Source organism: Apis cerana, linkage group LG2 (assembly GCF_029169275.1).
Source record: "Apis cerana isolate GH-2021 linkage group LG2, AcerK_1.0, whole genome shotgun sequence".
NCBI classification, from domain to species: Eukaryota; Metazoa; Arthropoda; class Insecta; order Hymenoptera; family Apidae; genus Apis; species Apis cerana.
In genome coordinates, this window is record NC_083853.1 from 14,660,681 (window position 1) to 14,687,392 (window position 26,712).

The following is a 26,712-nucleotide window of genomic DNA, read 5'->3' on the forward strand; positions in this document are numbered from 1 at the left end:
CAAATATTTTTGTTTTGTGGGAATGTTTTTTCTGAAAACATTGTGGCATAAATGCAGCGCATAGAATACAGTACATTTGCACATTTCATTTTTAGAATATTGCACATAAATTTTTCTCTTTTCTACAAATAATTCAAAAAATCATGAAAATATTAATTTTAATATTTTATAAATAAGATCAAATAAATTCCATTTAATTATATATAATTATTTAATATCAATTAACTAATATCATTTCTTAAACAATTAAGAAAATTTAAAATTCATTATTTACTGCAATTAATATTAATTATATATTTTTTTATTATAAAACAGAACTAAGATTAGATTAATCGCATTAATTGTTAAGAAAATACATATATATATTAAAATTATATAACATATGTATTGATTTCTCAATAATGTTATTACTTTATTTTAATTTGAAAATAATTATTAAATAATTGCACGATAATAAAGAATTTGTCATGTTATAAACAATGTTGCAAATATTAGCAATTCTGCAATATATTAATAACAATTATACAACATATAAATTTATAGTAAATTTTATGTATTTTTATGTATAAATTTTAGTAATTTTTATGTATAAAAGACTAATAAACATATATTGTTTTTTTACAAATTTTCAAATGAATTTGAAAATGAATTTGATTATTTTATTATTTTGTAAGCAATGTTTTCAAAAATTTTTCATATTATTCATTTTTCTTAATTAAATTTTGATATACTTGATATATATTTTTGAAAATAGATTTAATTAAGTAATAACTAAAATTGTGTTATATTTTAAGATGGTATCATATTGTTTTTAAAAAGCATAATGTTTTTATTTTAAGAAACAATTATTATTCTCAATAATATAAATATGCAGAGTACTGCATTAACTTAATATTAAATTTCAAATGCATATCAAATATAACACCATTTTATTAAAGATTACAAACCAAATACATGTATACATGTACCAAATGCTACATGGCAAAATATGAATGAATATAAACAAAGATATTTAATGGAATATAGTTCAAAACTTTTCTTATTTCTAGTGCCAGTTTTATAGATGTGTATAAGAAATCTTTTGTACATATATAAAAACATTATACTATTAAAGTATCCTTGTTGATTGAAAAATTGGATACTCAAAGAAAGTCTTTACGTATAACATCAGTTTTGAATAATCATTTAACTTGATCAAAAGATACCATTTTAATTTTTATTTTATCATTATGATGTAGTAAAATATCCAGATAAATGTTCATAAATATGTTCATTAGCTACAATTTTAAGAGTTCTTTCAATGGTGTGTGCGCAATATCCTTTTGACTGTTTAACATTTGATACAATACAATCAAACAGTCAATCATTCTTGGACTTTGTTTCATTTTCAAGTTGACTACCTTCATCTTCCTCGTCTGAATAATTTGTAGGTGCTTCACCAGGTTTTAGTAATCTTCCTACATAATCATATTTTTCTAAAAAAAAGTGAAAATAATGATATTTATAGTATATTTATATAGATATTTATAGATATTTATAGTATATGATTAATTTCAATGTAATTTTAATTTAAATTATATAAAATAAATTCAATTTCAAATTTTATAAACTAAAATTTAATACACAAAGATTTATCGTAATAATATATTGATATTAAAATATATAAAAAAATTCTAAAAAATTTTTTTTTAAAATTAAAATAAAAAATATCATTTTGTATTTTATAACTTCTATATATTTTTTATTGAAAAAATATGTCTTAAATAATTACCTTTAAATTGTTCTTCCCATTCTCTTATAGATTCCATTTCTCCAGTTTTCAAATCACTTAAATCATCATATTCCTGTGATGTTTCCAATGAAAATTTTGCTAAGGCTCTACTAATATCTTTTCCACCAAATACTTCATATGGGGCACCTATAGTAAAATAGATAAAAATAAATTAAATATAATTATTTAAAAAAAAAAATAAAATAATTTTGAAAATAATTTTATTTGTTAACTATTTATAGATAAATTTTTTAATTTATTTAATGAGATTTTTTATATATTATAATTGAATATCATAAGTAAATAATGAACGAAATGTAAAAGTCATCTACTATCAATCTTGAATTATGTTCTATCGTAATTTATTAATTATTACGGTTTCAAAATGTTTGTAAATTATTTTTACGTAAGCCGAGGTTAAGCGATAATCAAGATGAAGATGAAGAAATATTAAAAAATTGAGGTAGGTAAGAAAATATAACAATTAAGTAATTTTGTGTGTAATAACGATGTGAATTCATTTCTAATCATATAAATTAGTAAAAATGATTAAATGCTTACCAGGACCATAAAAATGGGCACCACAAGTACAGTCATAAATACTACCGTTTATAGCAATTAATATTCGTCCATCTGGTCCCTTACCATTATACTTTTTTAACTCTTCAAGTGTAAAATCACGACGCAATTGTGGCAGTTTTTTTATTTCTTTCACAGGTTCTTCAATCTTTGTCTTACTTTTAACAATTTTGTAAACCAAAAGGGCAATTACGCCTACTAAAATAAGATTTATTGGACTCTTTACAATTTCAGTTATAAAACTTGAAAGTAGTGGTTGACTTTCATGTCCGGTAGAAGTTGAAGTGGAACCCGGCGAGTCATTCTTTTCCGCCATTTTGACCACCAGTTCTTGAGTGATGAAGAATAAAACGATATTTCTTTATGATTGATTAATTTCGCGTTATGCGTGTATTATATAATTTTTGCACAAATTTAAAATGATTTTTTGAAAAACTAAATTAGTATCTGTCAAATTATATCGTTTAAACCATATCGTACAACCTCAATCATGAACTGATAACATACCGGTGCTGGCTACTCTAGCACCTACACTGATGTGATTATGTTCTATAACATACTACCCCACTACTAAATTGTATGTATGCCGAGAACTGTATATAAGATTTTTATTTGTTTGACATTAGTCAAGATAATAAAATTTATTAATTTAAAAACAATAATTATTACAATTTTGATTTTTACTTTATAATAATTTTATTATTAAATTTACAATTACAAATATATCATTTAAAAAATTATCATTTATTTAAATAAAAAAAATTAGATTTCAAACATTTTAATATAAAAATATTAATAATATATATTTTATTAAAATTAATGATGAGTTTGTAATGCAATATAAATTAAAAAAATTAAACTAATATTTTATATTAGGCACATGCGTATACATAAAGACATCGTTTTAAAATTTGACAATTGAAAATCATAATTATTTTAATTTTTATAAAGCATATATTTTTTTATTTTTTATATAAAAAATATAATTTAATCTTAATAATTTAATTTTATTATAGTTTATAGAAATAATTATTTTTATAAAAATATTTAAATAATTTATTTAAAATTTTTATTTTTTTAGAATATCTTATTTATTTAAATCAATATTGTTAAGATATTTTAATTTATTGAGAATTGGATATTATTATATTGAGCATCATGATTCAGCAAAATTTTTCAAAGTCATGCTATGTAATTCTTCGTTCATTCATATGTAGTATCTTCTCGTACAATAGTGTGAAAAATTTTAACAAATGAAGTTTTGATCAATATATATTACCGTTAGATGTCAGTGTCATTCTTCATATATTTTATTAATATTTATAAAAATGTATAAAATTACGAGTTTAATTTAAACTTTATTATAACATATTTTTTATATTAAATATATTAAAAAATATATTTTATTTAATTTTATATTGTATTGAATAAATTATTAAAATACATAGAATTAATAAACTTAACAATACATAATTTTTGATAATAGTAAAATAATATAAATAATAAAGAAATTGAATTACTTATAATTGTTAAAGATTTTTTATTGACAATGATATCTATATATTCTTAATATTATTATTAATATTTAGTATTAATTTTGTGTACATCTTTTATTGTATTTAATATTTATTTTTCAAAAAAAAAAAACATAGGACAATTGTTAGGTTCATTGATTTCAATGATAATTATATATAATAATGATAGATAATGATAATTTTTTTTGAAATATATTGACTGATTTGCTAAATTAAATATTGTAGGATATCAAATTTCCAATGCATCATATACTCTTCTCATTTAGCTTTGATTTGAATTTGCTTAATTATTTGTGTTGTAGATATTGCAACAATATTTTATTCTTATTTCTTACTTCAAAAATAAAAATATAATAATCATTTTAATTGCAATGTTTCTAAGTAATAATTTATTTTGAAAGGCTATAATGTGTACTATATAATTTTTTCCCATTTAAAAAAATTCTTGTACTGAGTTAATATATTTTTCCTAGTTTTACAATCTAATAACAAATATTGCCACATATTATTTTCATATTGTATGATATTTACATGCATGAAATAAAAGAATTATTAAATATTTATTGCATAAGTTTTCATTTTTCTGAATTAATAGATTTTGTAACACCTGAAAATATGAATATTAATTAATTAAATTATTTGAAAAAACAAATTTATTTCAAAATAATTTACCAATTGGAACTCTAATAAACAAGTATCAGAAATTTGACCCTGAGTAGTTTGTTATTAACACATCAGATTGAGGTTGGACTATATTTGATACAAGTGGTTGAGTTCATTAAGCCATCATCTTTTTATCTGTTTATCACATTTGTGGAACCAATGGGATCTTTAATTCTTAACAATCTGTCTTTTTTGACAATCGTATTTCTTTCCATTCCAATTTTTTGTTGTAAAACAACAAAATTATTAGTACACTGCAGATCCATTAGCTGAAGATCCTATTTAAAAATTAATGATTTCTTGATTACATGCAATTATATATGATTAATAATTATATTGTGTGTGTGTTAATAAGATGGCACTAAATAACATTTAATCCTATTTAGAGATAAGCTAACCTATACAATCATAGTCATTCGCATTCTTATAATTGGATTCATCGCACCTATTAATTACCATCGATAACATTTATCAGTATGTAAAGTATAATTTATCACCTGTATCTTTTTATCAAATCAGGTACAATTTACAATATAATACAGCCTCATACAATAATTACAATAATATTAATCGAATCTTGATAATTCGAATTTTAAAAAAAGCTAAAATTTTTCGAATTATAGTAATTTTCGAAATTTTGAAGGACAGATTTATGAAGAATAAATGAAATTGCCACATAAAAGCTTTGTATAATGAAAGTTTGTACATTACTGTTTGTACAATTATAATGAAAGGAATTTCTGAGCATAAATTATTTATAGCATATATATAAATATAGTCAATTGAATTTTATTTTCTTACTTACTTAAATTTTATTTATGGAGAGATAAAACTTTGAAGATAAAATGATAAAATTTGATATATAGAAAAAAAAAATTTTAATATTAGAAATACATGAAATTAAAAGTTATATGTATTTAAAAATGCTTTATTTTTCGAACTACATTGGCCTTCATATTGATTTCTTTCATTGTCCAGCCAATAAAAAAAAATATTTTTCTTTTTATAATAATGTCATACGTGGATATTATCGACAATTGATAATTTTGATATTGGAAATCGGTATTCGTAATGATATTTTAACATATACTTTTAATATTTATCCATAGAACATTAGAATATCCTATAAATTCTTCGGAATCCGAATTCCGTCTAAAATAAAAAATATTCTTAGATGATCGAAGTTACAATAATAATAATATAAGTATCATATTTAATATCTATCTTTTTTATGAATTTAGTGAGAAAAACCAATATGACAATAATGCGAATTTAAATTGTTTGTATCTTCATAAATAAACATCGATATTTTGTATATAAAAATATTTTTGTATTTGTTTGACATCTTTAGAATTAATTCTGCAATAATATTTCATAATATATTATCCTATAATATCCTATATGTATTAAATATCTTAAAAAATATATTTCTTTTGTTTAATTTGATATTGAATAAATTATTAAAATATATACAATCAATAAAAATTAACAATATCTATCATTATAGCAATAAATTGTTCAATATATATAAGGAAATTAAATCATTCACAATTATTTAAAGACTAGTTTATTGATACTAATATCTACATATTATTTTATGTATGATTATTATTTAGATTTGTGCATGTGTTTTATATACTTTATAATTACATAATATATTTCTTGTATTTAATTGTATTATACTTATATTGGACGGCACGATTCGATAAAATAGTAATATGGTATATGATATTTTTCTTTTTTACATTTTTATTAAATATGGAAGTGTTTAGATTTTTACTTATGATTTTTCTTCTTGAAAATCGAGATAGGGATGAATATCAAGAGTGGATGAAATCATATTAATATCTATTTTTTCTGAGCACATTGGACATGTTTTCTCAGATTCAATGATCCTAATATGTTAGAATATAATACATAATATAAAATATAACTTTATATATGCATTATTTTTAAAATAAAATGTCATACCTTAAAAATTCACTTCTTATACAAGGAAAATCACATTGTGGACATACTGCAAAATCATCTTCAACAATATGTCGACCCTAAAAATTATCATACTCAATTAAAAAAAATAATATATTAAATTTTAAGATAAATTAAATAACAATAACATTTAACAATATTTTAAAAAACACTAACTGTAGCTACACAAAAAGGTATTGTATTTTTGCATTTGTCACAAGTAATTTCTGTCTCTGGAAGTTTACTTTTACAATATGGACATGGAGTTAAAGGTTCATCTTCATTTTCGTTATCTTTTGATTTTGGTGGTTTTCTTACAATTGCTTCAATCTTTTTACTATACTTTGCATCAATTTGACTTCTATATTCTGGACGCATCAGCATAGCAGCATAATTAAATGCAGCATATTTTAATCCAGCTCTTTGACATTCTATTACAGTAGATGTTAAGATTGGAACAATATCTGAAATAAAGGATAATAAAGGAGATATATTAATAGATTATATTATTATTTTAAAATATATAAATATTTTTTTACTAACGTGATGGAAATTTTGATATATTATTGGCTACTCTTATTAACATACGAGCACCACGTAAATGATCATTTTTTTTTACATGAAGTCTAACAAGAATGTAAGAATGCAAAAGTCTTAAATTATTTTGCATCTCTAAAGGTATATTAATCTTATTCTTTTTTAATTCTTGATACATGCCAAATAGAACATCATGAGCACTTCTATAATTTCCTGTAAAATAAATTTATTTCAATATAAAAAATAAGAAGTTTTAATACAATAAAACAATAATATAAAGTGGAAAGTTAAAGAAGTGAAAAACTATATATTTTCTGATTGTTGAAAAATTTCTAATATTTGGGGAAAAAAATAAAAATAAAAAAATTATCTAATATTGTATGATGAAAAAACCATAAAAAATTATTTTTTAAAATATTTAAAATATAAAATTTACTAGTAAACTGATAATAATAATAAATTAGTTAAATAAAATTAAAAATTGAAAACTTTAGCGTTTTTAAAATTTTACTCTTTACAATTAGAAATGATATATATATATATATATATATATTATTTTGGCATCAATTGATATCGCTATTATATATAATAATTTTCTATTATCAATTTATCATTGAAAACTATTATATAGAAATATTATATATAAAAGATACCATTAATTTGTTCTTCATTTGCAATTATAATTGCTGTTTTTGCAGCTTCTTTATATTGTTTTCTAGCCATATATAATCGAAATAGATATTTAGGATCCTGTAATGAATATAAATAATCAATTATCAATCAAATTAATATATTATATATATTTTTACTAAAAAATTATACCTTTGGCAATCCATCTCCACCTAATAAAATATCAATCAATTGATTTGCTAATTTATCATCTTTTGATGAAGCAACTGTATCAATAGCTAATGTAAGAACTTCATTTTCATCAGTTACCAATTGTACAGCTTTTAATAAATGTCGTAATGCTTTTTGATATTCTTTAGCATGGAAATAATATTTTCCAGCTAAAAAATTATTTTTCTGAGATTCAAAATGCATAGCGAGACTTTTGAAATCTTCTTTCCGTGAATTATTATCATCAATTGTATTTATTAAAATTTCTCCATATAATTCCATTTTTCCATGTTGATTAGCTAATTGAAAAGCTTCTTCATGACAATTTGATAAAATTAAAAATTTAATTGCTGAATTATAATCATTCATTTTCTGAAAATATTTCGCGACCATTTTAGCCCCTTCTATACTTTTAGTTTGTTGTACCACTTCAACGCTTCGAGCTAGAATTAAGAAGTATGTAAATTCTAAATGATATTTAAAACATAATATTAATTACATTACCAGGATTGTTTAAATATTCCAAATTAATCCTAATTATGTTCTCGTAATCTTTTGCAATCTCATATGCTTTTGCTGCTTCTTCATATTTGCCTTCAGTTTCTTTGGCCTTAGCATATTGTATATTAATTTTAGCAGATGAAATTTGTGGTAAAAGCTGTCCCACTTTTGGCCAATTTTTTAATTTTATATATGCAGAAGCTGCTTTATCAAAATATTCAGCTTTTTCATATAATAAAGCTGCTTCATTAAATTGCTATAACAATAATTAATATATATATATATATATATATATAAAACATTAATTAGTATACATTTATAATCACAATACATACCTTCATTGATTCTAATATTTCTGCACATTCTTTTCTTAACTGTCTTGAACTTTCATTATCCATAGCTATACTCACACCTTTTCTACTATCTCCACATCTGATTGACATTCTTGCAATTCCAGCAAGACATAGATTTCGATGATGAGGATTATATATAGTTGTATTATATACATTATTTAAATCTACTAATCCACGTTCGTAATTTGTTAATGCTTTTGGATAATTACCCCTAAAAACATTTATATATGTCTTATCTATGTATAGTAATAATAAAAAAGAAAATGAATATAGAAATTAGTATTCTACTTTAAATATTAAACACAAATAATTTATAAATTTTATATTCTTACATAAACTCTAATTGTTGAGCATATTCTCTAGCAATATATGGAATTTCATCAGCTTTTAATTTTTGAGCTAAATTCAATGCCTGCTCCCATTGCATTAAGTCTCTTCTCAAATATAAAGCTTGTACTGGTTCTGATGATTGTAAAAAAAATTGTTCTGCCTGATTGTAATTACCAAGTAAGATACATGCATGTCCACATAATAATGGTAATTCATCTATACTTTCCATGTTTTGTAATGCCCAAACCATCGCAACTTCTTCTAAATAGCGATAAATTCGAAGTGCTATGATAGAAATGATTTAGAAATTAAATATGTATATAATTTATATATTTGTATGTATAATGGTAATAATAATAATAATAAAAAAAAACGAATACCGAAATCAATATTTAAATTTGCAATTGCATTTTCTCCTAATTTTAACCATGACTCTTTTTCATTAATTTTTTCACATGTAATCCATGCCTGTTCAAATCTGAAATACAATAGAATAAATATCCTATATTTAATAAATAAAAATGAAATATTTACCTTCTACAAAGAATTTGATTTTCTAATATTTCTTTCATTTTTGTATATTCTACAATATTTCCTATGTCTTCATGAGAAGATAATGTAATCTGCATTAACTTATTACTTGTTGAACTTAATGTCAGTTCTCCAGAATACATCAATAGCGGTAATGTTTCAGATGGTAGTTTTGTTGAGTTTATCTTTATAATTTTTATACCTATTAATCAAAAAATTATATATTTATATTTATATATATTATGTGATTTTCAAATTTCAATTTACCTTCAATAAAATATTTTACAAATACATATGTAGTAACGACAGTTTTATTGTAAATAGCAAATATATTACGTTCCAAAATATTTTGATCCCAAATTAAACCTTGAATGCAGTCTAAACAATCAAGAATTTGTAAAACAGTTTCTTGTACAGGATTATAGATATAAACATCAAATTTATTATCTAAAAAACACAATTGTGTTCCATTTGTATCTAAATAAATTTCTTTTATACCATTATTATGTATATGTTCAGTAGATTGATTAAAAATCTCTAAACAAAAATAAATTATGTGGCCCATCTAAATATATCATAAATACAAGTTAATTTCAGTAGTGTTTATTTAAAACTTTATACATTTATATAAATAACTTACATCACTACCATAGATTAAAAAATCAGTACTGAGGGCATGGCACGTTATTTTGTAATCTGAAGCATTTAAACTTGGGAACATTTTTGTATCTTTCCCCTCTTTTGTTAATGTTTGATCCATTTTAATCTACAAGAATAATATATTAATATACATATGTTAATTTATTAATATATTATAATATTAATTTATATATGTCTTAATATACTTGTTACCGAATGCAATTGTAATTTGCCATCAAATAAAACAGATGCATAAGTCTCATTCAATCGTATACAATCTATTGTTGCTAAATAATCTCTTTCAAAATGGATTGTAGTATTATAATTGATGCCTGATATATCCCAGAATAATGCTCTATTATTTAAACCCACTGCTACGTGCATAGGACCAATTGCTAATACCGATGGTTCTATTATAGTATTAATTATTATTGGTTCTGATTTCTCCTAAAAATTAATTTTAAATATTTAAATATAATTTTATAAATATAAATTTTTAATTTTTATGCATATACCTTATCCAATGTATAAAGATAGATTGTAATTTCTGTTAAACTAGTAAGTAATGCAATTCTATTTCCATAAACACTAAATAATCTAGGGATTTGTATTAAATAAACTAAAACATTTCCACTATAAGTCACAGTTGCTATCATTGTACCATCCATTGACCATTCTATTGTACTAATACCAGTTTCACCATTTATTGTAATCAATTTTTCAGTCTCTTCTAAATTTTGTAAATTATGTATTTTTATATTATTATCTCCACATGTAGCAATTTTTCCTATTACTTGATTTATAGCCAAATCAGTTAAGGAATCTTTATGATTCTTAACTTGAAATAATTCTTGGCCAACTTCTTTAATGTGAGTGGATATTGCAGTGAAATACCCAGTTTGAAAACCAACTAAAATATATCCATCCCCATACCTGAAATATAACATTTGGAATAAAAAAAGATAATTGATTAATTTAAATGATTTGTTAATAACTTAAATCTTACCATTTATAAGTAACAATAGGACCATAACGTTTTTGAAAAGCTAATTCAATAGGGTTTTCTGGATCCAAAATATTATATAAAAATAAGGTAGTTTTACTAATAATAAGAGATACCTAGTAAACAATATAATAATAAAATAACACATAAATAATAAAATAACACAAATTATATATAAACACAGAAGTATGTGATATTTTTATATATTATTAATTTATAAAAAATCATACTGTATTTTCACCCCCAACTCTGTGATCCATTTTCATTTCATTAAATTGAATATCAGATGCATCTCCCTGAAGAGGTATTTCACGTCTTGTATCTCCATCACTAGTACTAATAGTTAAAATTTTATCTTCACTGACCAATGCAAGAAGACCTTCATAAGACCAAGCACCACAAATTATCTTTTTTTTGTGTTTCCCCAAAATTGGTATTCGTCTACATATTAATTCATCATTTAATATGTATAAGTATATAATAATGTATAAGAATATTCCATATAAAGAAACACAATAACATACTTTGAATTAATATGATCATAAAGTATTAAATTTCCTTTCTGCGTTCCTACTGCTAATAAACAAGTTCTTTTTGCCCATATCATACATGTTAATCCATCTCTTACACCAGCATCAATTTGTGTTTTTTTTCCAGTTGTTGCATCCCATAATATAATAGCAGATGAATTTTGAGATATAATAGCCAATAGATCTCCATCAGAATCCCATCCAAAACCAGTACAAAGACCAGCAATTTGAATACGTTCTTGTAAATCACCTTGTCTATCAAAAATAGCAACTGAGGAATCATAACCAGTAGTTGCTAAATGAGTACTATTACCAGGTCGCCATGAAATGTAGACAGTACCAGAACCATGAGGTTGATATAATTGATAAAGAACCTGCATCAAAATATTTGAAGTAAGTATAGTTACATATAAAATAATAATAAAATAATAAAATAAATACTGATCAATATATTTTGAATAGATAAATATCTTTTTTATTATAATCTTTAAATATTTTTTATTATAATTAAAATTTTAAATGGTATAATTCAATAAGCAAAAAAATTGTCTTCTTAAGTCATCTTAATAATAAATATATATAATAATAAATATATTAACCTACCTTCTCAGTCGACATTTTTGAAATTAAATAGTTTGGCGTTATAATCAAGAGAACTAAAGGCTAGTTATCCAATAATATATATATAAGAACAGTTTGATGCCTCATATTTAAAAGATTAATTTATTAAATGATATATTTTACATGTAACTTTATATTTCTTTTATTCGCCATATTGTTTATATTTCGGTAAGCTTGATCAATTTAAAATTGTGTTAATTGTGTACACAATTGTTGCCATGGATATCAATAACTAGTATCGCATTGTATAATTTAATATTTATTTTCCTTTAGAGAAGTGTACGATATTTTATTATTATTATTATATATATATATATATATATATATATATATATATATAATAATATATATAAATAGTTAGCAGTTATAAATTAGAAATAAAATTTACAAATAAAAAAACAAATGTAATAAATATATAAGTGAGGTTCATTAAAATATGCCATTGTTATTTGAACATGATCGATTATTATTTATCATCAAAAAATTGCACATATTTTGCAACTGTATTTTGCAAATACAATATAGTACAAAGATATGAATTCGCAAGATAATAAGTAAGGTTAAGAAAAAGTAAATGGATCAAACGTGGATGAATGATTAAAATAAGTATATGCAAAAAAAAAGATGATTTAAAATTAAATTTAAATTGCGTTCTTTCATGTCTAAAATGATAAAATAATTTGTAAACAAATGTATATAAACATGTTTTTGGATATTAAATGTATATACATATCAGGTATGTAATGTATGTAATTACATTAATACTTTATCGATAATATCCATCAAAACATGTGATTATATCGAAAGGTTAAAATTTTAAACTTATTATCTTTAATAAATAAATTGAAACTATTGCAACATATTCGTTGTATCTGGATAACAAATTTTTATTCAGCTATCCAGGTTTATAAATTCATTTTTAGTTTTTTTCAATAATTTTTAAAATGTTTATATTTTGTTCACCATTATATAATAATGAACTCATACTGTCTTTGTTTAGGAAAAAATAATTATACAAGTATTGTTACGCATAATTTTTGTTTCAAAATTAGCTATAAAACATTCTATCGTCTTACGTAACGAGATAAAATTTGTTTAGTAACAAATTCTAGGGATATAGATAAACAGATATTATATCTTTTGAATAATTTTGCGCGAACTTGAAGCATTTTAAAGTATAATCATATTATTCAAATAGTTTGATAAAGCGACGAAAATAAATAGTTTCAAAAATAGAACATTACAAAAAGTTGATGTAATAAATGGATATTAATTTTTCCATAAATTTTTATATATTACACATTTGGCAAGAATATTATAACTATTGAGTCATCTTGAAAATTTTTTCAAATTTTGAACGATTTAATTTTTAAAAACATTATTCTACTAAATTTATTTTTTTTATTTATTTTTTTTCATGATTTCGGAAAATCATGAAAAAATATTGAAATGTTTTTGAAATGATTTTGAACGATTATAAAATATATGTTATCTTGATGAATGTTGTAAAAATAAATCATGAATGACTTTTTCATAATTGTAAGAAATATATTTGCAAACAATAGCATTTTAAAAATATATTCAGTAGAATTATGTTTTTTTAAACGAATACTTCAAAACTATATATGATCTTTGAAAAATATAAGATCCAACGTACAAGATGTACCATTTTTGCGTGACACAATATTTATATCTTTTAACCTTTGTATTTTCTTTTAAGAAAGTTTGCGTGCACGAAAAAATTAGTGTAATCAATGCTGTTTACTTAAGATCGCAAACAAAGATAAAATTGTATTCTTGAAACGTTTTATTATTACACGAGCCGTTGTAATGCGTACAATATTGCTTTACTGATCCGAATCAACCAGTCGATCAATCAGTTTTTGAAACGATATACACGCATCAGCGATTTTTCGTTTTTATCGATCGAAAACAAACAATAAAATATTTAAGGAACATTTAATACTTATCTTTAATATGATTTTCTTCGACTCAAAACTGTTTTATTCATGCTTCAACAAGCATGCATTGACTTAACATCATACTTCACTGTTTGTATATGAATATGATTTAACTTGAAAAGGCATAAAAACAATAATTAGGAAGGACGTTGCTTTCATGGATATCGCTTAAATCTATCGCGGTGATCATAAAAGTGATGATAATAATCGTTCCATCGTTATAGATATTTAATACGTAGCAATGTTGTTCAGTATATATATATACACTATGTAGCAGTGTCGCCGAGAGACGCGAGATTTTTTTTCTTCATTTCTTTCCTTATTGCCGATTGATTATTATATACTATATACAGGATAAATCAATGCAGGTTATTCGATTAAAAAAGAAGAATTAATTTTTGATTTTCTTCATTAAGAAATTGTTCAATCGAGGAACATTGTGTTTTCTTCTTTTGTGAATAAATACAATAGATATTATTTTTACCGAAGGAAATATATATCATAATGTGTTATATCTCGCGACTCTTAGGAGCCTGATTCAAATGGAAGGAATACGATCTATCTTACAAGCTGAATAATGTTGGTGCGTTAACGTAGTACAGTGCGCCTCTATTAACGCGATTACGAGCTTAGAGATAAATTCATACTCGTCGTAATGCTATTACTCGTTATTACAAACTAGAAACAATTTCTAATGACTTTGTGAGTAGAACTTTTTAATTAGGCTCTTGAGCAGTCTAAACACGAGACAAACAAAATGAACTCAATTTCGCGCGCGCGCGTTTTACTTTAGTTAACCTATTAATTCGACATCTTTGATTATTTTTTTTTTTTCCATCGATGCCCTCGAATTCATGTTACATTATCTCCGTTATAAAAAAAAAAAAAAAAAATGAATTTCGATTAGCAGCACCGATTTATTTCTTAACACGATTTGATATTTCGATGCGTTGTTTTTTGAAAATGCTTTTTTTTTTTATTTTGTTTCTTTATGCGATGGAATGAGAGAAGTTGATGGCGTTTAAGGATAAAGATCGTTATATGTAAAAGTATTAAACACGCGTCGTACTTCGTTAGAAATATGAAAAACAAACCGATATACGCTATACATTCATTCTCTACGTTTCTTACATATACACGCGCACATTCGCATACATGCATCTCATAGAACTATTCTTTTTTGTTTTTTTTTATTTCTATGTCTGCCTTTTTCTCTCCCGCTCTCTCTCTCTCTCTCTCTCTCTCTCTCTGTTGCTCGCATACTTTCTTTTTTCTCTCTAATTACGAACTACAGTATGGTATATAGATCTTTTTCTCTCTCGTTCACCTCTTAGGCCATTCCACGAGACATTTATAGTATTTTGACATTTACGAATGTGGTTCTATATCGTTTCGTAAAAGTAGAAAGCATTGCACGCACGACTTTTTAAATCTAACGTATCTGCGGTTCGTACGATTCATATTCTAAGTTTTACGGTAAAAATTCACTGAATACATCGTTCACTTGACTACCACAGACCCTTGGACCAGAGCAACCTAAACAGCGCTCGATCAAAGTATGGATAGGGACGACGCGCGCGTTTTGTTTCTTAAAAAACTGCCCCTCTCCCACATGGGAAATATTATTGGTGAAAAAATGTATTGCAAATAATCGCATTGTTACGTTACAAGGTTTTCGTTTAATCGTCGGCCGAATGACGGAACAGATGATATTCAGGATACACGCGCAACAACGCTGTATGCACAATTATCTCGGATGGAGAAAAGGGTTAATTACGGAAAGATTAAATTGACTCTGACAGATCGTGATCGAACAACGTGATCACGCGACCCGAACGCGTCCGTTCATCGGCGATCGTTCGCAACTATTCTTCCTCACTGATTGTGCAATCGTCCACCGGAAGCTTTTACTTGATTGTTGGTAACTTTCGGTATCGCCCCGATGATCTTAACGCGATTCTGTTGCTGTTGCTGTTGCTGCTGTTGTTGTTGCGCTTGTTGTTTGTTGTCACAGAACTGAGGTGGCGGCGCAAATACCAATTCGTCCCCATTCCCGGCAGACGGCCCCGCATTGAACTCCGGTGGCGGCGGTACGAACAGGTCGTTGCTCTGCTCCTCGGCATCCGCCTCGATCGGTGGTGGTAATTGGGCCAGGCTGACAGCGTGCCGCGTCAATAATCCACTGCCACCGTAGCCCGTTCTTTTCGGATTGGCCTCCTTTTCGACGCTTGCCACGGAGAGCACCGTGCTCGGATGCTGTGCAGCTTCGTTGGCAAGATTTCTGGCTGTCGTGTCGTCGAAACCCGTCGGTGGGCCTACCGGCACGTCTTGATCGGAGCTCACTCCACTCGAGCTGTTGTCGCCATCCTCGGCCAGGGATTGCTGCGTTTGTTGCAGCAGAAAGTCGTTCGGATGACTCTTCGAAGATTTCAACTGCGTCCTCACCTTTTGAATCTCTTCCACGCTGAAAGAGTGGGGCAACGAGCTGCTACCCGATGAACTGGAACCGGAGGTGTTCGAGTTGCCCGATGTTTCTCGAGTCGATTCCAACTTTTCCCTCGCAGCTGCCTTCTCCAATTCCTTGGCGATCTCCGATTCTCCGTCGTCGTCGGTCTCCTCCTCGCCCTCGTCGTTCTCCGACTCGGAAAGACTGTAATCCGGCTCTGGGATAGGTGGCGCCGTGTTCGCCGCCACCACCGTGTTCCCGGTGTTGTTGTTAGCCACGGACGAGAGATTCGTGATCGAGGAACTGGTACTGATGCCTTTCTTCTTTCTCTCCCTGATACCGATCGTGCTGTGACTTCTATTCGTCTTCAGAGGTTGGGCGTATTGGTTGTTGGCCGACTGATTGTTGTTCACTTGGTTGTTGTTGCTCACCGCGTTGTTCACGTTCTGTTGGCTGTTCAACGGTTTGAACGTCGTGTTGTTGGTGGTCCGCAAGCTGTGCGATTTCCTCACGTGACAACGGGTCGTATGGGTCGGCAAGCTACGGGAACGATATCCTACAGTCTTCATGTCTTCCGGCGAGGCGTACAGTTTTGCGCTGTTCGAAGGTCGGAAACTCGACATCACGCCGTAACTTCCATCCACTGTCGCGGCTGCCAATTCTGAATAGGGGAAAAAATATATTATACACACTATTAACCTTCCATCGAAATTTATTCCGGATAAGTAACGGCCGATTCGGCCGGCAACGCGTCGAAATACGTAAATATATATGTGCATGTGTGTGAGTGTGTGTGTGTGTATATATATGTATATACACCTTTGACTTGCTGTATATGAGCCATGTTGTCGTAGACAGAAGCCGGTGTGACTACATCCGGCACATTAGCGCCCACGTTCACTTTGACTACTTGGCCGACAGGTGGCGGAGGTGGTGGATGGTTCGGTGGTGGAAGTCCGTTTCTTCCATTCAACGCGTTCACGTCCTCTTGGCTTCTGTGCCCTTTCGGAGCTAAAATGGACGACTGCACCTGCACATTCAAGTCCGGCGTACTGTGAAAGTCTCGATGAAGATCGGAACCACCGCCCAATCCACCGAAGAATCGCACCCTCGAGTTCAACTGTGAACAAGCCGACAAATCTTATTGGGATCTACAACTCGTCAATTTGAAGATGGAAGAAGAGCATTCAACGAAACGGAAACAATAGCTGGATACACTACACTGCGACGAGTAACGAGCGATATTCGAGAATCGCGTATAACAATCGAGATACTTGTGTACACGTTTTCAATTAACGCGATTTCGTAAAAGCGGCAACACAAAAAGCAGGTAGGTCGGTAACTCGTATCAACACGTGTCTATTTACACGCGATACTTTTCTCTCGTCTATTTGATTCGTCTATCCTTTTTTTTTACATTTTTTTTTTCGAGATGTCGAGCAGCGCTGTATTCCGCCGTATTTAAAACCCGGGATTTGAGATGCAAAATGGAAAATCAGTTTATAAGCGCGTAAGGTTCGATTATACGGGGGAAGAAGCTGCACGATCATGCAAAAAGTGTAAGCAAAGTAATTAAAACGTTCATTTCATGGATACACGTGGTTAGTTCTGCGAGGCGTGTTCATAAAGCTGAAAGTGATATCCGATGCCCTTTCGAACATCGGATTTTCATTAGCAAATGGCTTAGTCACCTGGAATCATGCAAGTCACGGACGCGCTAGAAACAAAGTATTTTCGATCAGTAATATAAGTCGTCCTCGTTGTCTCTCTCGTACCAGGAGCGCCCCTTGCTGTACACTCGTGCTGGCTTGCGAGAAAACTATAACACACATGCGTAAAAACACCGTCACCGCTAGATAGCATGCATCGAGGAGTTTTAACTTCTCTGAAAAATTCTTTGTAACTCTTGCGTCGTATGTAAAGTTAAATTAAACGACAAAGGATGGAAGGGCTAGCGATTAATCAAATGGCAAAAGATAATTCTACGAATATAGGGGTTATCAACAACCAACGAATCTACCTTTAGATTAATATTATGAAGGGGGGGGGGGGGTTCGAAGAGGGAGTTTGCCGATTCTAAGGATCTTCCCGATTTGAAAGCGGCATCTTTTTACATCCTTAGAAAAAGCAATGAAACGAAGCGAAATTCGTTGAAATTCTATAGCAATTACACCAAGTCTACACCATGTTTCTTACACGATCGGAGAGAAAAAAAAGTCATTGTAACGAAGGATTCGCTAAATTTCGAAAGAAATAAAAAATATGCGATTTAAATTTGGAGGGGAAGTATTATTCCTTACTTTGCCTTTGCGTTTCATTTCCGCTACGCTCGCGTATACCCTGCCGGTCTTTGCAGGCGAGGAAGGATGCGACTTGGTAGCTTGACCAGTTTGAAAGTGAGAGCTCATCATGGACGAGCTGTACTGACCACTGGCACTACCTTGCTGCCGCTGAAATAGTTCCTGGAAGAAAGGAAGGACAAAGCTGAAGCCTCGGTTTCTCGTGCAATTCTGCCATTCGAGGAGTACAGGGAAGCGGATCGTTCGTGACCGAGCAACGCGATCGAGAAATAAAAATCCCCTCGATTCTCTCATACCTCCAGTTCCGCGGCGGTGATCCTACTGGAGGTGGGCCTCGATCGGATACTGGCCGTCCTCGGCTGCACCGGTGTGTTTTGCCCGGTGTTGGGTCCGGTCGACGGCTGCTGGGGAAGATGGATGGACTCCGCGCTACTCGATTTAGCCCCCGTCGATGTGATTTCGTCGCGATCGTCCCTCTCCCCACCGCCTTCTGCGCCCCAGAAGAGAAAAAGTCGTTTCTCAGACCTTCTTCGTCGAATCTTTGTTTCGATTTCGAGTTTTCCTTACCTAATCCAGCTACCATCGATCTTGCTCGCGCCCGGCCAACGCTCAGAGTCGTCTTTGGATCCCTTCGGGGCGGCATGGGGGCAGGCGATCTGCCGAGCGTGCCGCCAATCGCCACGTTGTTGTTACCTTTCCGCGGCAGGGTCGCGTACTGTCTCTGAATCGGTTGACTAGTTGGCAGAAGGGCTGCCGATTGCGAGTTCGGAAGGCTGATCACCGGCGAGACCACCGTCATTCGCACCAACTCCCCCGATTTTCGTATCAGGTCGACCACGTGCTCGTGCGACGCCGTGGTCACGTCCTCGCCGTTGATCTGTGGAAACAAGGTATCGAGAAAAACATTCGAAACAGGGATATGTATAGGAAGGAAGCTTACTTGGATAAGGTAATCCCCTTTTCGAAGACCGGCCAGATCCGCCACTCCTCCTTGATCGACGTCGTCCAGGTACTGCAAGGCAGGGTATCTGGCCGATGGCGTCAACTCCATCAAAGGCGAGGTTGCCTTGGCGCCTCGTAACACGAATCCGAAACCCTTCCTCGACCGATGCAGCACCACGGTGCGGGGCTCCGACGTAACTCTGGGGAGAAAAACAGGACGATTATTCATATTTCTACCGGTTCTTCTTATAAGCAGTAAAGAGTAGAAAAATGGCGCGATATAAGCGACTCACGGTTTCTTCAATCTGGGAGCGGTAGCGAAATACTTGTGTTGCGATTCTCTGCGACCCAACACCCTCGGGTTCCGGCCGTCCCTCGAAGGCTGAGGGCCCAATGGGATGTTGGTGTGGCGAAGCCTGACCTCTTGCACGCAGTGGGCTGGGAAAAGGCCCGTGCCCTGTCCGCGAAGAACACCCTCGAGAAGGCCGCAATCGGTCGCTCCGGTCACTGTCCAATGCAGAAAGAAACGAACACCGAACGTAGAACATATGTCGCCTTACATCGGTTTAAGAAAGTTTAATTTCGTTTCCTCGAGTGGAAAAGAGAAATCAACGATCGCTTGTTTTTCCTTCTTTATCGACCGGGCACACGAGATGTGAAGGACGGAATGGGGAGGCGGCCGGTCAGGGAACGAAGATAATGATAGAGAGAAGATAATAATCGGTGTCAAATACCTTCCAAGATATCTCCTTGATTGATATTCAGATGGCCTAGTATTCCGCTGTTATAACTCTCGACGCAGACAACCGTGGTCCCCGGTATCGATAGGGAATTGGTAGTGTCCGACTGCGAGGTTCCCACCCCTGAACTATCGCTAATCACGTCGGAAGCTGTATCGCCGAGACTCTTGTCTAAAAAAAAATTCACGGAACAAGGGTGGTCGGTTGAAATTTCACCATTTTTTACGGTATGGTTTTTAGAGCGGCGAACGTCATGCAAACGCTATATATATATATATATATATATACACACACTATATATATATGTATATATACTCTTAACGGGGTATAAACATAAGATGGGCGCTTTTAGCTCAACGCTAAAACGGTATCCGCCTTCCTTTTCTTCTTTTTTTCTTTTTTAAATTATAACTGGTATAATAAATATATATATATATATACGTGTAACGTGGTGGAGAGAGTCGGCTGGCTGACGGAATGTCCAATGTTGCGCTGCTAGGTTACATCCATTAGCAGAGGCACAGAGCTAAAATATATCTCGCGCGTCTTAATACGTCATAACAACGAGTGACGAGAAACGGTGCAGCTTACGCGGCTTACCATTTCTGATGATGGTGATGATGGTTCGACGTTCGAGTCACGCCAAATATACAAATTGCACTACACCTGTTTCGCGCTTTCTCTTTCTCTCTTCTTCTCTCTCTCTCTCTCTCTACCTTTCTCACAGTGTCGCATAAGGGGGATCACGCGTTATGCTTCGTGTCCCAAACGCACGTACAGCGACGAGGATCTCTCTCGAGAGGGGGGGAAAAGATCTTCAACGATGAAGGGTGTGCGCGATTCCGCAAGAAGAACGCATTCTCTCTCTCTCTCTCTCTCCCTCTCCCTCTCCCTCTCTCTTCGTGCGCGCGTGTATTCTCTCTGGGCGCGACAGAGAGAAAGAAAGACAGATAGATAGATAGATAGATAGAGAAAGAGAGAGGGGGAAATGTCGTGGAAAAATAAACCTGGTATGCGTATGTATTTATGTATACCTGTGACGATGCTGGCGGAATCTTCGCCGGACGGTTGATTGCTGCCTTCGGACAGGCTCGAGCTGGCCGAGCTGAAAGGAGCTAGACTCCTGCTGCTCGGCGAGGGCGAGGGCGGCATCTCCATCGTTCTGTGCATGTCGAGACGGTGCTGTAGCTCGAGCCGGTGTTCTTGCAGCCTCGTCAGACCCTCCATTCTTACGTTCTGATAGTTCTCCGCGGTGCTCGGTAATCTTGAAATGGAGCGTATTACACTTCGTATAATACCGTCGAACGTGACTGGACACGATACTCGATACTCGATACACGATACTAAATCTCGCGAGATTAGCGTAAATTGTCTTTGCTTTAAACGCGCGTATCTCCTCTCCCCCCCCCCTCCCCCCTTCCCCCTCCCACGCTCCTCTATCCAACAATCGATCCAAACAATTTTTCTCGGAGATTAATGTTCGGGAGAGGAGGTGGGAACATATATATATATATATGGAAGAAGGAGAAGAACACGGATCGTGGAACATCTCGACCTTGATCGATCCGAGTTAGATACGGACGGATAAATAAATAGATAGATAGACAGATCTAGGAGGAGGGGAGGGGATAAGAAAGAAAGAAAGAAAGAAAAAAAGATCCCGATTTTATTATTAACCGAGTTGTTTGATCGCAAAGACAGTTTATGCTTACCTCGCGTTAGGATCCCTCAGCGAATTCGGGCTCTGGTAATCCGAGGACGGTATTCTCTGTATCTGGTCGTTTCTGGTCGTCGATGGTTCGATGGACGGTACTACTCGGGCGAGGGTGACGGCGTGATGATGGGCGTCCCCCGCGCTCCTCGCGATACTGTTCGCGTACTGCTCGGCGGACGGTATTCTGGTGAGGGTGCCGGTCGAGTATTGCTCGGTGGACGGCACTCTGGTAAGCGTACCGGTGGCGGTCGTTGCCGGGTATTGATGGTGATGATGGTGGTGGTGGTGATGATGATGATGATCCCCCGTGGACAGCCTGGTCACTGTGTTGTTGTTGTTGTTGTTGTTGTTATTGTTGTTGTTGTTGGCGGTGGTGGCGGTCGCGGTCGCGATAGGGCTGGCGTATTGTTCCGTGGACGGTACTCTGGTCAGGTTGCCGGTCGCGTATTGCTCGGCGGACGGTACTCTCGTCACCGCGTACTGCTCCACTGAGATCGTTCTGGTCAGGCTTCCACCTCCTCCTCCTCCTCCTCCTCCTCCTGTTCCGCCAGAGGCGTGTTGCTGTTCAGCGGACGGTATCCTGGTGAGGGTGCCCAAGTTGCTGGCCGAGCAGCTAGTGGTCATCGCCGACGTGCCTCCGAACGCCACCGAGCGCCGTTTCGGGTTGTAGCGTGGCGGCCCTTTAAACGGTACTGGAAAATCGAGGGTTGCAAGGTTAAGTAAAGAAAGGATTACTTAGCCTTACAATTAGACGCCGCTCTCCCAACTTGTTTGCTCGTCTTCCTTTCGAGCGATCGTCTCTCTCTCTCTCTTTCTCTCTCTCTTTCTCTCCCGCGAGTCCAAAATGAATGCGTACGTGTGTGTATGTGTATGGATGTATGTGCGCGTGAGATCTCGAATCTTGAATTTTTGTCGAAAAAAAGTTTGCTCTCGCTCGCTCACTCTCTCTCTCTCTCTCTTTCTGTTCTTTTCGTCTTCGTCGCGCGATTCGCAGAAATTTCAAGCGGACTTACAAGCTGGCGGATTTTTAGACACGCATACACGCATACACGCACGGGTATTGTTAACAAATTGTTAAACTCGGATGATGATCGGCGGATTACGTGACGCGCGTTGCGGGGGAACAACGACGATCGAACGGCGTTACGTTATAATATACGTGGTTGGTTAGTTACAGAAGAAAGCGGTGAGAAGCACACGCAACAGTCACGCATTCGACGTGTATGTTGTATATTGTATCCATTTTGCACGATACAATATGATACGTGGTTATTATTATTGGGGAAAAGTGATCAACAACCGCGTCGTTCACTTTCGACGGTGTTGTTGTTGTTTGTTGAATGGACACGGCGCGTGCGCTTTTTTCAGACGGTCAAAGTCACCTTCGAACGGACCTTTGAATTTCTCTCGAGAGAAACGAAGGAGAGGCCATCTTCCTCGCACTCGCACTCTTTTCATTTGACGGGTCGAGAGAGAGATATTTCAACGGTCCGCGTGGATCATGTTACACAATAAAGTCGAAACTACCAAACATTACCGGTCAACTTGTCTCGCCTCGACTTTCGATGCTGACGGATTTTCATCGTGCTTTTTTCTCTTCCATTTTTTAAACATCCACGTTTTCGATCTCGAGAGGAAATCCGTGAGCAGCAAAGTCGTCGACGAGATCGAAATATACGGGCGGCATCGTTAGTATTAGTATTACTCAAAAGCAATCAAACTTTAATCGTTACTTCTCGTTATATATATATATATATGATATATATATATGATATATATATATACATATATATGTATTATATAAGTATACAAATGCTCGATGCTCGACGTCTTACAAGACCATCACCACCAAAGATCCCATCAGACAATTGTTACAATTTTACGGTACTTTTGTCATACAGCACAGAGACACAGAACACGCACAATTACATATAGATTATGTATACGTAAATATATATATTTTTCGTATATTATATATTTACATTTTACATTTGGACTAGTCTACGATTATACTATCTACTCCTCCTACTCTCTAACTAGCAAGCGCTGAAGCGTGTTGTCTTGGAAAGACGAGGAAAGAGAAGGAGAGAAAAAGAAAGAAAGAAAGAAACGAAGCATTCTATACAATTCGACGTTACATGCACATGCCAATGTTAAGATTCGTGACGTGCTACATATCTGATAAATTTTCCGAACAATCGATCCAACTTATCGTTTCATCGGATAACGCGTTTCGACGACGCGTTCCTCGTCCCTTAGCCGATTCCGTCTCGGGACCGATACCGACCGATACCAACGATACCATCTTTATCGATCCTTCTTCGCATTATTTCTTGCTCCTCGCAATCGAAAAACTTGATTGACCGTCGCCTACGCGATCTACGAGATTGGATTCTCGAACGATTGGGGAAGCGATGCTCGAGATACGAGAAAGAAGAAAAAAAGGAAAAGAATATCCATTCATCCACGATCGCGAAGTCGATTCTTTTTCGAAAAAAGGAAACTCGCGCGAGTCAATTTCTCCTTCACCTATTCTCCGCATCCCCGTGGTATCCCTGCTCGCCTCCTCGCCAACTCACCAACTTCTTCCGGCTGATAATTCTTAATGACCTCGGCCAGCTCCATGTTCCCAGCGATCACCGCCACCTGGTAGGGAGTCTGGTTCGCGTAATTCAGGCTGTCCTTCTGCGCGCCTCTGAACAGCAACTGGCGTATGCAGGACGAGTCCGTGTTGTTCACAGCGCAAACGTGCAACGGCGTGTTGCCGGACGCGTTACGCGCGTTCATGTCGGCACCGTAAAAAAGCAAGTGATCCAGGTGTTGGACCAGGTTGTTGCGGCAGGCCTGCGAACATGCGGGGGGGAGGAGAGGGGGAGGGGGAAGTTTACGTTATCGATTATCGAAAGACACGCGGATGTGCGATTATAATTATAAAACCGTCCCACTCTGCCTCTCCCTTTGTCCTTCAAACCTCCCCCTCCCCCTCTTTTTTCGAACAAGGAGAGGGGGGGAGGGCAGACGCGCTAGTCTGAGCAGTTATCGGAAAAAGAAGGAAGGGAGAGGGAGTGAGAGAGAGGGGGGAGAGAGAAGAGTGAAAAGGTGAAAAGCGAGACCTGATGCACTTCCTGCCATCCCTGCAAATCCTGGGCGCCTATCGTCGCGTGGTCGTGGAGCAACGTTTCGCACAGCATCGGATCGGTTTTGTAGATGACGCTGTAGTAGAGCGGCGTCAAACCCTTGGTGTCCTTGTAATTGGGGCTTGCGCCGAGCTCGAGCAGCGTCTTCACAGCTTCCAAACTGTTCCGCTCCACGGCGCGATGCATCGCCGTCAAACCCTCCTTCGTTCGATAATCCAGCAACGCGCCACCGTTCACCAGCGCTATTATCACCTTCGAGGGTTTCTTCAACGTCGTGGCCAAGGTGAGGGGAGTCTCTGCGAACGATTCATCGTGCGATTAATCCGTCATCAGAATATTCGATTCACTCGAACGGAAGATAACGAAGGGGCGGGATGGATCGATCGGTGAATCGTAGTTGTGAAAGAAATTTTTTGTGCGAATGAGACCGATCTTTTCTTTTTTTGAGAAAGATGGGAAAAGGTAGGAAGTTTTCTTTCTTTTATTTACCTCCAGTTTCCTGGCAGTGGAAATTAGGATCCAGGCCCTTGCTGCACATCTTGGCGATCTTCTCGACCTGGCTGTTTGCCACGTACTCGAGCAACCTTCGCAAGTTCGTCCTCGTGTGCATCGCCTTCAACTGTTTTTCATCCAGGTGCAGCATCTTGTAGACCCGTCTTTTGTACTTGAGCTGCGAATTAAAAATGGGATCGTGGCGTAGGCTCTTTGATCATCGTGACATTATGGGCGATAGAGGTACGATAGAACACACACACACACACAGGTGAGGAATAACGATACCTCCCTCCTCCCATTTACACGTGGCGTTTATATAAATCGCACGTATAAATTTGAATTTTTCTATATCATTTTTTACACGTACACTTTTGAATATTTTTGTTCGAAAGTTTTTTTAAAAAAAGTAAGTATAAAGAACAATATATATATATAAATATTAGATTCCCATGATTAGAATTAAATAAGATTACGAAAAAGATGAAAAATTACAGGGAAGTTTTGATCAAATTGGTACCTCGATATTTCCTATGAAAAGATATTTAAGAAAAAAAAAGAAAAAATGATCTTCGTGTA

At 33.3% G+C, this 26,712-nt stretch overlaps 3 protein-coding genes across 25 annotated transcripts in view; all 3 read right to left on the reverse strand.

The window, feature by feature from the left end:
- Positions 1–657: 657 nt before the first annotated feature.
- LOC107994028 (membrane-associated progesterone receptor component 1) lies at positions 658–2,917 on the reverse strand. The gene is made up of 3 exons (XM_017050755.3): positions 2,333–2,917; positions 1,772–1,918; positions 658–1,475 (listed from the first exon to the last, which is right to left on the reverse strand). The coding sequence occupies exons 1-3, from the start codon at positions 2,664–2,666 to the stop codon at positions 1,360–1,362; spliced, it is 597 nt and encodes a 198-aa protein (XP_016906244.1). The 5' UTR covers positions 2,667–2,917; the 3' UTR covers positions 658–1,359.
- A 949-nt stretch (positions 2,918–3,866) lies between these two features.
- LOC108002923 (WD repeat-containing protein 19) lies at positions 3,867–12,725 on the reverse strand. Of its 3 annotated transcripts, none has more exons than XR_003698806.2 (20): positions 12,384–12,725; positions 11,775–12,154; positions 11,481–11,691; positions 11,254–11,366; positions 10,763–11,180; positions 10,461–10,694; positions 10,249–10,374; positions 9,876–10,173; positions 9,612–9,810; positions 9,458–9,555; positions 9,080–9,362; positions 8,730–8,958; positions 8,398–8,650; positions 7,876–8,336; positions 7,707–7,803; positions 7,060–7,266; positions 6,694–6,980; positions 6,520–6,596; positions 4,596–4,826; positions 3,867–4,492 (listed from the first exon to the last, which is right to left on the reverse strand). XR_003698806.2 is itself a non-coding variant. In XM_017064916.3 (19 exons), exons 1-19 carry the CDS (start codon positions 12,396–12,398, stop codon positions 6,329–6,331), a joined length of 4,101 nt encoding a protein of 1,366 aa, XP_016920405.1. In that variant the 5' UTR covers positions 12,399–12,724; the 3' UTR covers positions 6,100–6,328. The 3 variants fall into 3 exon arrangements, 1 of the variants encoding a protein (XP_016920405.1); XR_003698805.2 differs by having other exon boundaries at positions 4,558–4,826; XM_017064916.3 differs by lacking the exons at positions 3,867–4,492; positions 4,596–4,826 and adding an exon at positions 6,100–6,443 and having other exon boundaries at positions 12,384–12,724.
- Positions 12,726–14,190: 1,465 nt separating this feature from the next.
- The window catches only part of LOC108003706 (SH3 and multiple ankyrin repeat domains protein 3), a 94,875-nt gene continuing 82,353 nt past the window's right edge, over positions 14,191–26,712 (reverse strand). For 11 of the 21 annotated variants that reach the window (XM_062071568.1, XM_062071574.1, XM_062071573.1 and 8 more), the window contains 13 exons: positions 26,131–26,311; positions 25,618–25,937; positions 25,084–25,348; positions 22,503–23,196; positions 21,825–22,054; positions 20,785–20,961; positions 20,344–20,557; positions 20,049–20,250; positions 19,676–19,985; positions 19,405–19,598; positions 19,109–19,270; positions 17,628–17,928; positions 14,191–17,469 (listed from right to left, as the gene is read on the reverse strand). In XM_062071568.1, the coding sequence (XP_061927552.1) occupies positions 16,238–17,469; positions 17,628–17,928; positions 19,109–19,270; positions 19,405–19,598; positions 19,676–19,985; positions 20,049–20,250; positions 20,344–20,557; positions 20,785–20,961; positions 21,825–22,054; positions 22,503–23,196; positions 25,084–25,348; positions 25,618–25,937; positions 26,131–26,311 (4,482 nt within the window). In that variant the 3' untranslated portion in view covers positions 14,191–16,237. The remainder of the gene's footprint in view (positions 17,470–17,627; positions 17,929–19,108; positions 19,271–19,404; positions 19,599–19,675; positions 19,986–20,048; positions 20,251–20,343; positions 20,558–20,784; positions 20,962–21,824; positions 22,055–22,502; positions 23,197–25,083; positions 25,349–25,617; positions 25,938–26,130; positions 26,312–26,712) is intronic. The other 10 variants (XM_062071584.1, XM_062071582.1, XM_062071581.1 and 7 more) reach the window with 3 other exon arrangements.